The 13,436-nt window shown below is 39.3% G+C and overlaps 1 protein-coding gene across 1 annotated transcript in view; it reads right to left on the bottom strand.

Moving 5' to 3' along the window:
• SPTBN5 (spectrin beta, non-erythrocytic 5) overlaps positions 1-13,436 on the bottom strand; it is an 89,171-nt gene that overhangs the window by 64,861 nt on the left and 10,874 nt on the right. Inside the window, exons 9-23 of the mRNA XM_077784151.1 lie at positions 12,940-13,093; positions 12,244-12,444; positions 10,887-11,093; positions 9,535-9,726; positions 8,637-8,789; positions 7,973-8,103; positions 7,053-7,304; positions 6,231-6,518; positions 5,354-5,600; positions 4,380-4,519; positions 3,288-3,387; positions 2,560-2,730; positions 2,305-2,469; positions 1,346-1,572; positions 618-804 (exon numbers count right to left, since the gene is read on the bottom strand). Coding sequence (XP_077640277.1) covers positions 618-804; positions 1,346-1,572; positions 2,305-2,469; positions 2,560-2,730; positions 3,288-3,387; positions 4,380-4,519; positions 5,354-5,600; positions 6,231-6,518; positions 7,053-7,304; positions 7,973-8,103; positions 8,637-8,789; positions 9,535-9,726; positions 10,887-11,093; positions 12,244-12,444; positions 12,940-13,093 — 2,815 coding nt within the window. The remainder of the gene's footprint in view (positions 1-617; positions 805-1,345; positions 1,573-2,304; positions 2,470-2,559; positions 2,731-3,287; positions 3,388-4,379; positions 4,520-5,353; positions 5,601-6,230; positions 6,519-7,052; positions 7,305-7,972; positions 8,104-8,636; positions 8,790-9,534; positions 9,727-10,886; positions 11,094-12,243; positions 12,445-12,939; positions 13,094-13,436) is intronic.

The following is a 13,436-nucleotide window of genomic DNA, read 5'->3' as shown; positions in this document are numbered from 1 at the left end:
TAATCCAGCATTGCTTGTGCTGGACAGCTGAGGTGCCACCCCGGCTGTAGGGAACTGCTGCAAAGAACTGAACTCCCTAGAAATGAGTATTAACCTGTCCTTATAAATAGACTGACTGTTGCTTGTTCAGATCATTTAAAAATCTGTAGAGATTTAAGATAATTGCTAAATGCCTGTTATATGCTCTCCTAGAAAATCCCAGTATGCACAAACTTCAATATAGAATGTATCATGAAGCCATAAGAAGAAAACTACAACAGTTTTATTTAGTTTACTCTTTTCTATTTAGTGTCAAATGCACTGTTTTTTTGTTTTGTTTTGTTTTGGTTTTTTTTATCCTTTTCTAATGGGAAGAGCTATGCAATTTCTCACATTAATTATACTCCATAATCTGACAAATTTTGCAGTTCTTACAGGAATGTTGTGTTTCTTCTGAAAATCATCACCACTCTGTTGATTTGTGTCAATCCACTGAACCATTTTAGCTGGACCAGAGCTGGAATCAGTGAATGTACTTATTTGGAAGCTTTGACTGTGCAGGGGTGGATGCAGGTCTGTAGGCTGAGCTGAACTGCAGTGAGCAACCATGCTATGAAGCACTTGATTAAAGGAGTTACCTTGTGCTTTTGCAACAGGTTTTGAGCCACATCCAAGGACTTCCCACAGTTGGTGGAATGGGCAATAGGCAAACGCTCATTGATCCAGGTCAGTTCCATGTCATGATAATGGTAGAACTCATAAAGATCCACAGCAGCTTCCAGCAGCTTATGTCTCTCATAAAGAGGTGCTTGCAAAGACTCAAACCTAGGGGTCATCCATTAAATATATGTTAAAACACAGCTTTATCCTCATTCTTCCAAGGGAATTAGTCCACAACACCACCGTGGAGATTTCAAAACACTAGACAGTTCTTTGCAATTAAGTTTCAATAGTTAGTTCTGGCTGCATGTACAAGGATCCCTTGGCAAGCAGGCCTATATGATAACACTAAATGTAAGCAGAGAAAAAATTATTTGCACATTTCAAGTCCTAGGCTTGTCCTGTGATGTCTTGAATGCTGGATCACTGTACCTCTTACAAAGCAGTGGATGACCTGTGGATAAGAAAGGGACGAGAGGAGGAGTGCAGCTGGCAAGGAGCAATGTCCAGTCATTAAGGTTGAGGTGCACCAACAGGAAGCTGTGTAGATGCAGATCCAACCACAGTTGTGCTACAGCTGGGAGAAGAAATCTTTCCTGAGTATGGGTTAAACTTTATCAACCAAGAGAATTTTTTAGAAGGTAGAATAAAAAATGCTATTTGACACAAGAGGTGGGCAGAGACAAGAAACAGAGGGACACCATACCTTTTCAGGTATTTCTGTGTTTCATCCAGAATCCTCTGGGAGTCAAAGTGATTGGTGGCCATTTTCCTTGCATGAGATACAATGGCATTCATTTTCTCTGCCAGCTCACGTGTCTCATTTTCCAGCTGTCTGTGCTGCTTGAGTAGATCACGGCTGGAGCGCAAATCATGGCCTGTCTCAGATTCCTGAAGAACTTTCTCTATTTTTTCTATCTTCTTTTTGGCATCCTGCCAGGAAAAGATTACAGCACATTCATACTGTCCTTTCAATAACATTTTTTTACACTCACCCCCTCCTATGACAGCCTCCTGGACATAGTTTTTAAATCCAATTGTCTTTTCTTGGTAGCATGATGTCTGGATATCTCTAAGAGACATCTTCTGGGAATATTTTGTTTTTTGAACTATTTTGGAGTACTCTTCTCTCTGTGACACTAAAGCACATCATTGAAAACAGTCTGAAATATCTTCAGCAACATAATGTAAAAGAGTCAATCTTCAAAGACTTCAGATAGTAGCTATAACTCAAAAGCAGTTCCATTCATAATGGTCTCAAAACAGCTTCACAGCATATTCTCTTTGTTACAGAATTTGGATGACTGTGTGCTTAATACAGTGCCACGCCTGCAGCCCCAGACTGCCTCCAGGCACAGTTATGTTTGCACAGCATTGAGCCCTACAGAGTTTGGGTTGTTTTCCCAGTACAGGATGGCCACACAGATGCAGTGTTGAGCCTGAGTTCAACAGCCTGATGCTTCACTGGCATTGTTATCATGCTCATAACTTTGAAGTAAGCTTGGGCAGCATAATACTGAGGTTTCTTTCCTGGGACTGTAGACAGAATGGAGACCTTAAAAACCACTTCTATCTGGATGGTATTCTCTATTATATGATGTCCACACAATAGAGGAACCAGGCTCCTAGGTCATTCCTCCCCTCTGTTCCTCATGACTTCCTGACCTGCAGCAGTTCCATGAGCTGTTCCTGCTGTCCAGCTTGTCTCAGTTTATCACCTCTCTCTATCATCTTGCCATACAATTCCCTCCACTTCTTTTTGAGCTCTGACATCTTCTCCTGGACAGAAACTGCAGCATAGTGGTTGTCTTCAATCAATTTATTTCCTTTCTGGAGAAACAGAGTGCATCACTTTATTAGCAGTTAGCATCTATGAATTTTGGTACAAGATGGAAAACCTAGCTCCAAAGTTGCCTTCACCTTTATCAGTGTTGTAAAGTGCTCCTCATTAGCCAACATTTCCTTCTCAGCAGCCTCATGCCACTTCAGCTTGCGCAGAACATTTGTTGGATCACGATAGGATTCATCTGATGCGATCTTGTACTTCTCTTCCATCCATATCAAAAGCTCAGCAGCATCACGATTAAACTCCTTACAGAAAACAAACAGGATTAAATTGATTTAATTAATGAAGAAGTAGGATCTTAAACTATAGATGAGGTTTTAAGCCACCATAATATCTCTTGGTCCCTTTTTTACCACATTTACTAGTCTGTTTCCTGTAATTGTCAGTGAAGTTTTGCATCATTGATAGAATATTTTAACCAGAAGAGGACCTCCAGTATAACTTCATATCTCAGCATAGAAACTAAGTTTGGTGCCAAAACTTTGATTAACTGTACTGAGATATTGAGGCCCAGAACAACAGTAAGTAATGAGCAGAATAAATTTAACCAGTAGACAAAACATTCTGTTGATATTTTTCATTCAGAATCTCCTTTTTTTAAAAGATTTTCTATGGATATAGCTTTGTAAGTTTTATTACCAGTGCATCATCTGCTCCCTGAAAAACAAAGCTCTGTCCCACAGCCAAAGAGAAAGTGAGCTGCAGTAGGAATGCTCAGCAGTTTGAGGTTTTTTCTCGTATTAAGACAAGGGGTGAAATTCCAAATTCACACATGCCTGACCAAATCTGCATTATCAGTTACCTGTAATTGTAGGGAATCCAACAACCTCTGTTTTCGCTTGGTATTGCTTTGTATCAGCTGCTCCCACCTTCTCCGGAGAGTGACCATTCTCTCTTCAATACTACCAAGAAAAACAGGAAGTGCAATGCTGTACTAATATTGGTCCCCTTCCTTATTCTGCAGGCATGACTGTGATATAAATGTTTCTTCTTAGGTTCTACAACTTTGCTGACAGGAAGAAGGGATATATGGACCTGTCCCATCACCATGTTGTGCTCACCTGGAGAGCAGATGTTGCTTGCCAGATGCTCTGGATTTTCCTCTTTATGGCTGTGTCACATTAGTGCAGTGCAGCCATACATACACTGGAACACCGAGGCCTCTCTCTGCCCCGAATATTCCATAGTATTGTGTTATTAGTTATCCTTAAATAGCAACAACTTCTTTGGTGTAAGTGCAATGAGGCTTTGGAATAGCTTTTTAATGGTAGTAGTGCTGGCAAGAAATCAGATCTTAAGGGCAGTTTTATAAATTTGTGGAGAGGGTGTTCAAGACATTATTGCTCATTATCACCAGAACACAGTCTTCTGATCCAAGAGGTCTATTCTAACCTTCTATTTCTAGTTCTTGTTTGCAAAGGGGTTCCCTTACTAGATCCTAGTGGCTCTAGCACACAAAAAGGAATTACAGGTAACAGTTCAGCTTGGACAAAACCATGAAGGAGCTGCTCATGAAGAATTTTGATTGTGAAGTCTTCAGTAACTTTCTGAAAGCAAACTGTATTACTAATATGTGATACTGATAAATTAAGGAATTCTTTTTTTGCAAGCATTTAATAAGTTCACTTTAAGGAAATTTTATTACTATATGTAATTTATTATACCAAAAAAATTATTCTAGTGTTCTGCCAAATGCCACCTTTAACCTAAAGCTCATTTGTCCTAAGAGCACAGGAAATCTATTTTTTTGAAAATAATTCCTTTTGGCTCCATTTTCCATCAAATTTTGAATTGGAGGTAAACTAATTTCTCCTCAGAGCAAATTTTTCATTTCACCTGATCACACTGGATCATTTATTAAAGCTAAATGAAAAAGAAATGGGTTTGGACTCACACATGAGATGCAAAGTGCCTGCTCTCTAATAGCTTCACCCCATTTTCATTGAGGGCTTCCACTCGTCTCTTCAGTGCCATCAGCAGTTGTTCAAATTCCTGATGTTGCTTTAGCAGGCTTCGAACAGCATCTACATGGTCCTACATTTGAAAAAGAAAATTTGATCAGAACTTTTCTTGCTCCTACTGTTTCTGCAGTACTGAAAAAAAAAAAAAAAAAAGTTGGACTGTACTTTCCTCTTTTTCTCTCAGGCAGGAGATAGAATGTACATTTTGAATGAGCCCAAGGATGTTCAGTGCTACAAACAAGCAGCAGGTTTGTATCATATCTGGTTTCTCTGTTCTATGTTTCCACTATGGTTCCATTTTCACCTTTTAAGAAAATCTGCATTCTAAATTTATGCCCCCACTCTGGCCCATCTAGGGATATGCAATCAATACAAAAGACAAACTTCTAAAACTTTATTCTACTCAGTTGATCCTAAAGTATGAATGTTTTTGGTTCACCTGAAAACATAAGAGGTGATGAGATATCACAACCTCCTTCTTCACTGATTTTGTTAATATTGTCTGCATTTGGGGTTTTTTGCTTCATATGCTTTAATATTCTTAAATTAATGAAAGAAAACCCTTTAAAAATATTACATTTTTACTTGAAAAATAATTACTAAGTTTAAGCAGAAACCTTATTTTTTTATGGATGAGTCAATTTTATACAAACCATATGGCATGTACAAACAGCAACAAATTACAACCCTAGTTGTTTTAATTTTTTTTTGAAGGACAATGAGCTTTGTTCTCATTAAGATGAGTAAGAACATAAGAATGTTAATAGGATCCTGAAAGTCTATTTCCCAAGCATGGAAATGCCGTGATCAGAAGAATAAAGAAGCCATTTTAATAAAGAAGGTTGCTGCTACTCCCTGGATGGGGAGGAGAAGCAGGAGAAAAAAAAAAATCAGCTGCTGTACGTACCCCAAGGTCATGGCCCCGGAGAAATGCCTCATGGCCAGAGAGGGCTGCATTGATACGGTCTCCCTCCCTGTTGAACTTCTGCAATTCCAGGCCATCCTGCAGCTTTTTCCATCGCTTTCCCCACATTTCCTCCAGCTCTTTGTTCTCCTTGGCAAGTTTCTCCATGGTCTGCTGGACATCTCTGCTCCTGTTGTTACTGGGTTGTTGGTGAACTACTTTGCGCCCAAGCTCTTCAAGCTGCAGAAATCTTCCCAGAGTCAAAAAGAAAAATGAGACCTCACTGCATGAGGGATCTTTCAGCACAGCTTTTTGCTCTCTTGGCAGCACCCATACACCAAGTTTCCCTCCCTCCCTATTACCTTTTCTCTGCAGGTTATGCACTACAAAGTGCAGCTGTTTCATGGTTCAGGGATATGTACTTGAGGCAGTAGGTGAGACTTCCCCAGCTGCACTGAAAGCCCACATAAGCAGGCTTTCAGGTTAAAAAGAAAAGAAGGTCTAACAGTATCTGGAAATTTATAACAGTGAAGAAGAACTGAAAATGATGGCAAATAGAAACATAAGGCCTGAGAAGGAATGGTGAGCTGGAATAAAGTACAGATGGCACTTTCTGAGAGTGTCAGGAGAGCTTGTGGAATTCTACTACTACAAACATACAGCTCCTCCTTACCCCTCCACCAGCCTTCAGGATAAGTAGGCAAAAGCTGACCAGATTTTATGTTTTGCAGTCTCCTTTAGTCATGAATATTCAAATGCATGTGAAGAAAATTTTGGCGTCACCTTCATGCACAGTTTATATACATGATTTACATGTTTCATTTTCACAGTACTGTTGTCATACCACCCAACTCTGCCCACCCTACCAGAATCTCTCTACCTTTCATTCTGAGAGGTAATTTCTATCAGCAGGTCTTGATGTTCCTTCAGCAATTGCTCTGCAGATCCCACGTCCAGGCCCATTTCTTCACTGCTCAGTTTCTCCCGAATGCCCTCTGCCCACAGTAGGAGCCTACGGCTGTCCTGCAGGAAGGACTTCTGGTTTTGGGCCCACTGCAGAATGTCCCGCTTCTTTTGGATTTCCAGCTTGAGCTCTGCCAGAAGTCTCTCCATATTTTCTACCTGTTCAGTGATGGCCCTGCTCTCTGCAGGGTTGGTGTCCTTGATCCTTCAATAAAATACATTCAACTGTATGAACACTTACTTAGAGCTTGAACCAGTACCCTTAAAAAGGAGTAGATTTGGATGCCTAAAGCTCCATTAAAAAGAAAGTCAGATAAGGCAACATATCCCCATTGTGAATGTACTGGAAACTTAAAGAAGTTAAAAACTTTAATATTTCAAATTTGAACTCCTGTGCACAATTATCTTCTATTTTCCTACCATCACCCTTGCTTCCCCTGATTACCCTCTTTCAGGACCTAAGTAATACCTCCACATTTTGAAGTAGGTAACTAACAGAAGAGAGGATTTTTTAGAGGCACAAACAATCCTGTGGTATTCATCCCTCTACAACTGTGAAGTCTGGAAACAAACACCTCCCCAATCACCCAGCCACACTCAAGAGAAATCAGCTCAGTCTGGCAGGCAAATTAGTTCTTTGGATTTCTAGAAAGAGAAACTTAAAAAGCTGTTCTTTCTTTTTACAGCATGATCTTAGAGAACTAGCAAAGAAAGTGAAAACATAAAGAAGGTTCCTTACGATTTTGCAACACTCCTCAAGTATTCAATTTTCCTCTCTGTCACCAGGACCTCTCTCTCAATTGTGTACAGTTTGCGCTTGTCTGACTCCAGTCCAGCAGGCAAGTTCCCTGGCTCCAGATCCCTGAGTTGGACCATCTTGTCTTGCAGTAGCACTCCTATGCTCTGACAGTCCTGAAGAAATGTCCTCACATCAGCCACTCCAATCAGCTCAGAGCCTTTCTCCTCCTTCAGTGTTTCCATGGATTGCCATCTTGAAGCGAGATAACAATTTATAGCCATTGTTATAAATGAACAGTACCTGTTTTCTGTTCAGAAAAAGTCTTGTATAAAGACTACATCAGGATTTAAATGGTTGGGCTGGGCAAGAGTGAACACCAGCACTCCCTCACAACATCAAAGTTCATATCAGTGTAATCTCAAAAATGGGGACCTGCTCAGGTGACCAGAACACTCTGAACACGATGCAATTAAACAACCATGGTCAAAATCAAGACCTGCCTATGTCCACTGAGTGACATGGTAGCAGGAATACATTCACAACAGGTACTAAACACTCTTGGTGAAGTAAAACATGGTTTGATGTTCCTTTCAAGATTTGTGAAATGTGTCCTCACCCTGATGCTTAAGTAACTAAATCAGCTGCAGAACTACTCTGAATACAACATTGTCACCCATGGGTGAATTCACATTGTGCTTTAATGTGCACACAAAAATTTTTACAGTTTAAGTGATTTGGTACCAGGGTCCTAGGTGCCCCCCTCAGTTCTGGAGATGTGGTACTGAGCTCAGGGCCAGCCTGCAGCCAGCTGAGGGCTGCCTCCTTCCCATTTGTGGCACTGTTGTCTAGAAGGGATATTAATGGTCAGCTCTCCAGTTATCCCCATTAAACAATCCTCTGCTTATCAATAGCACTTTTACCTGATGTTGATCTTTTCCATCCAAGTTTGGATCTCAAAATATTTGCTGGGACTGATCTTTCCATATTTAACAGCTAAGTTTTCAATGTCTTCCAGCTGGCCTTTGCCTGCAGCCAGTTCTGTTAAAAACCTCTGAAGTGAAAAAATACTAGAATGAAGAACATGAGGTTTTTCCATTTCTGTGGACACAATTCTCAATAATCTTTTATACCCACTCATATCCCATTTTCACAGCTGGCTTCTCTCCCTGCCTGCCTGCTGACTCCATGCACACCTGTGCCCAAAATTCCCATGCAGCCCCTTGACTTCCCTGGTGTGCACACTGTGCACCTATGTCCCACTCCACTGGGATGCAAGTGCATTGTTGGATTTTTTCATATTGGTACTTTTGTGAAGTGATGCAAGATAAACGACAGAAAGAATCCTTGTGTACAATGATATTTGTACATGATACCATCTTCACAGGAAGATAAAGGGAAAAAGTCACATCAGCTTCTGTAATTTGGCATAGTCTGTACAAAAGAAATATCTGATCTATGTCTGACTCTCTAAGATTAATTAAATGAAAAGGCTCTCAAAACATCTAAAAACATCTCAACTTTATGATTTCTCTTAATGTAAAATTGATTTAAAATGTGTCATCTGTGAAAAGGAAAAAGGGGTACCTGATATTTCTGCTGCATGACCTCCACATTGTCTGCTTGAGGTTGAAGAGTGCGGAAAATGTTCTCTTTATCTCTCATCCATGACTGAAATTCTTCACAAGAGCTGCAGAAGCGATAATATCCGATCATCTCCTCCAGAGCCTTTTTTCTGTTCTGTAAAAGAGATGAAGACTTAACTATTGTTGTAAAAACTCCTTACCATTTGAAGCAACAAAAAAAAGATCCTTCCATTTAAGCTACAATACACAGGTGGTAGCTTAGTAGTTTTCCCAGAAAATTCTGAAAGAGAACAGAACATGAAATTTTAAGATCACAATACTTCTTCCAGAGCAACAGTGGTTTAAAAACATAAGAGAATAACTTGGATACTTTGGATACTTTTTTGGATACATTTGGATACAGCCTCTGTACAGTAAGGAAGGCTGCTGTGCTACTTGCTGCTGCTTGCTGAAGACATAAGGCAGTAGTCTCTAGAATATGTAAAAGTCACAAGCAACATGTTTGTGTCAGCCTTTAGGGCATGATTAGAGCAGGTGTGAGTGAAGAGCAGCATATTAACAAAACACAGGTTGCAGTTTATTTTTTCTGGTGTCAGGCAAGACAGCCCAGTGATTTAGGAGCTACAACAAGCAAACATTAAGTGGAAGGGGGAAAAGGGTTACAGAAAAGAATCTGCTTTTCATGGACTAAAAATACTGGAATGTAAATGGGAAATTTGCCCACATAAAATTTGCTTCAATACAAAACTTCAGTGATAATCTCAAGGCTTGAAGTCCTACAGGAATTAACTGGATTGAGGCACATTATTAAACTGAAAAGAAGCCAGCAAAGCACTTAATTCCAATTTTCACTGGTTTGGACTTCTCCATGAGCTGCACAGCAGAAGGGGGAATTATACCTCAGCCATGCTCTGTAGATGTTCATAAAGTGAATCTATTTCTTCTTGGGTCTTCCAGATATTCTCTGGAAGAAAATGATCATCCATACTTGAGGTTCCAGTGGATGCAGTTTCAGATGTTGCCCAGGTTCGACTGAATGGTAGCTTAGTTGTCTTTTGATTTAAGTCACTTGGGGCTTCCCTCTTTGTCATCTGTTAAGAAAAATTTAACAAAATCAATAGATGAGAATTTCTGATTTGGATAAAATTGCATTTCAAAGGGAAACTTTGATTTGCTAATTCAAATCACAGCAAAACAAAACCAAAAACTTTAAAACAAAAACTTCCAGTATTTTTTGGGAACTGTTTCCACTGTTTTATTCTGGAAAAAAAATGAATTAAAAAACCTGAAAAATATTTTGGTTTTGTTTAAAGAAGAACTTTAATTTACCTTATTTCAAACCGTATTGATTCAGTAAAAATTCTCATTTCCTGCCCAAATCAAAGTTGTTTGGTTGGAGGAGCTTTTTTATTTTCAGAAGTTCCAACAAAGCAAGGCAATTGACTATGCTCAAAGTTCTCTTTGTGGTGATGTTTTAGTACCTGAACACCTCCAGTTTCAAAATCTGTGAGTGCCGTAGTGAATCAATGATTTTTGTGCACTAACACCATTTCCTCCCATGCTTTTTCAAATTTCACAGCTAAGTAATAAAATATTTTTCTAACAAAAATTAATCTCGAATTGACGAGGTAAAGGAAAGACCACAAGAGATGCCCACCACTCTCAAATTTATTGGGCTAAATATTAAGTGAATATAGATGTCTAAAGAAGGAAGCTATGAAATGTGTCATTCATTCATTCATCTCCCCTGAATTCAGTTATTAAATGAGCTGATCTCAAGTCAAAAGTTCCCTTTCTAGTCAGTGAAAAAGAGGGGCATCTGCAGAGCTTGACTTCATCTTATTTGTCTTAAAAATAAGGGATGGTATGAATTATTTCTGGACTTGTGGGATAGTTCTTCACTACATTAGAGTAGAAGAAGAATTTGTAAGGATTTTCTGATTAAATGTCTACTTTCTAAAGATAATTGAAATAAATAATTTTATGAGACTAAAGAGTGAGAATGTATTTGTGAGGACCAGTATAGGGTATTAACATGGATGAGAATATTTCTAGCACTTCAAAGAATACTAACTAGGTGTGCTATGAGCAAACAAGGAGCTTCTTTTTCACCTAAAAATTTTCCCCAATTCTCATTAAAAACTTAATTTGGAATATTTTATTTGGGTAAAACAAATAAAAAATAAATAATTGAAAAACCATTTTGTTTACATTCTTCAGCACAATGTGACACAATCCCTCCTCTACTTACTGCAGCTGGAGCCTGCTGTGCTGCAATGTCAGCCTGCTCTTTGAGGCGCCTCATCTCAGAGGAATAGGCTGCAATCTCCTTCTCCAGGCGCAAGTGACGATGCAGCAGCGCTTCGGCGCTTGATTCGTCTTTGCCATAGTCCTTGCTGGCAAGAAGGGGCTGCCTCTCTCGCAACCACGAATCTGCTTCATCAATGTCAGCAAAGTACTGAAGGAACATAGGGAGGAAAACACTTGGATTCATGCTGGCAGTATCATATCCACCTCCTTCCTCTTTGTAAAATTATGAATAAGGAGAAATTCCATTAGGTCTGTAGCCATAAGGTTACTTCCAGGTGTTGTGAAAACTATGGATAAGGTAACTCTAAACTTATGATGTATTTCATGCTTAAAACACAATTAATTCACAGAATTACAGTGAATAAAGAGATTCAAAGATTGCCTATATAGCTGTTTAAAAACTCCTAACTAGCTAAAACTTCATGGCGCCTAACAGCAGCAATGAAAGGAACCCACAATGTGTGCTGTTTGTAGGCATCACTATGTAATACCAACAGATATTTTTGTAATGTTTAAGGAACAAGCAATGAACTTGGTCTACAACAGAAGTTTACTTTTTTCCAGAATTTGCAGTCTGCCTGGGTATGGTTGTAGAAGGGTAAAACAAGGGTATGAGACATAGAATAAAAGTACAATGGGAAAAGGAGAATACCCATAGTTATGAGGGACAAAGGAAAAACTAAAACACCATAAAAGTGTCAAACTTAATAGAGAGAAGAGAGAATTTAGACTTTCTTAAGAAAAAAGTTGTTCAGTTTCGTTCAAACATTTAATGGATACAACAGACTGTGCAAAATCCTAAGAAGGGGAGAATACCTGAGATAATGTAATATGATTTAAGAATGTTGCATTTATACAAATTCTTTATTTGCAGATGTGTGAATGTTTCTGACCTAAAATTGTAGGAAGTCAGAATGGAAGGGTCAAACACTTTGCAAGATTTGTGAAGTTCATGGTCAACCTAAGTCTTACAGCTCGTTCCTTTTGTTGGTGGTCTTTGGAATTTTTTTTCATTTTTGAAATATGTCACACAGCTACCTGATCCACCCTCTAAAAAGACTTCATTAGTGCTATCATGTGAGTTATTTCCATTATAATTTTTACCCTCAGAGCATCTCCCAGCTGCTCAAATCTCCTGCGTGTTTGTCTTGCAGGAGGATTGAGATTTCACTGCCAGAGATTTTTTGAAGACCAACTGATGAAGTCTTTCCTGCCACTGTTGTCTTCCACGTGGGGACTTGGGGCAGAACAGAGCCACATCCATGCCCCACACATCACACAGAGCAGAACCCTCTTACCTGTTTGATGAGGGCTGCTGCCTGCAGGCGGCTTTTGCGGTCAGCCACCTCATCTTGGAGCTGCTGCCACAGCTTCTGGAGATTGTCTGTCTGCCTCAGGATGTCGTCCTGGCGCATGGGGTTCTTTTGGCTGAGCTCCCAGCCCCTCCTCATCACATCTGTACATATGGCCCTGTGTGAATTGCACTCCGCTTCAAGAGCCTAGCACAAGGACAGGAAACATGTCAGCACAGCTCATTCCCTACCAGCCAAGAGAAAAGAGCAGTTCCTACTCTCTGCTGCTGTCATGTAAATGTTTCCAAGAGCCCCATGTCTGATTTTTTCACCACTTCTCTCTTTATTCTCATCTCTCTTGGAAAAAAAAAAAGGTGAGAAACTAGCAACCTTTTTTTTTCTTCCCATCAAAAGTTAGCTAATATGGAGCTCAGTGTCTTCACAAGAAGTACCACTTCTAGTCTAGTATGAAGCGTATTTCTTCTCTACCCTTTCCTTCCACTCTTTGGGGAAAAAATGCCTACTCTACACATTTTTTAAAATTTCCAAACTCTGAAACAAGATAAGGATTATCTTATCCTTGAGATAAGGATTAGTTTGACAGCATTCTTATAAGTGCTGCACTGACTGAACTGAAAGACATGGATGTTCTAAAATCTTGCCTTAATACAAAGACAAGGCACCAGCAGCAATGTAAGATACCTTGTTTTTCTGAATAGAGGCTGTGATCTGGCTGACATCTTTCCCTAATGTTGTCATTCTTGCCAGCTTCCACTTCTCAGAGATCCATGATTCTTCCTCTTTGCAATCACGGAAGAATTCAAAAAGCTTCAAAGCCTCTTCTAGCTGAGATTTACTGAACCAAGGAAACAAACAGTGTGTGACTGTCAGAATTAAGATTCCATGAAGACAGTGGTAGATTGATCAAAGAAAAATTTAAAAATTGAGAATTTGAATGCCTCTAGTTACTCTTTGTCATATATTAATTTATTCATGGAATAAAACAAAAGAAACAAAATTATATTTCCTGCTTTCTCCAGGAGATGAGGAGATAACCATTTGCTATTCAGACTTCTCATAAAGCAAGTTATAATAAATGCTGAGAGTGAATCTGTTCTTAATTTATGAAAGTGAACGATCCTTTCACAGTTGCAATCAAGACACTTGAGTTGCTTTTGTTTTGTCTTTATAAATGTAGA

The sequence above is a fragment of the Lonchura striata genome, chromosome 6, assembly GCF_046129695.1.
Source record: "Lonchura striata isolate bLonStr1 chromosome 6, bLonStr1.mat, whole genome shotgun sequence".
NCBI classification, from domain to species: Eukaryota; Metazoa; Chordata; class Aves; order Passeriformes; family Estrildidae; genus Lonchura; species Lonchura striata.
The sequence above is the reverse complement of the archived record's forward strand: the minus strand, read 5'-3'. Positions and strand labels throughout refer to the sequence as shown.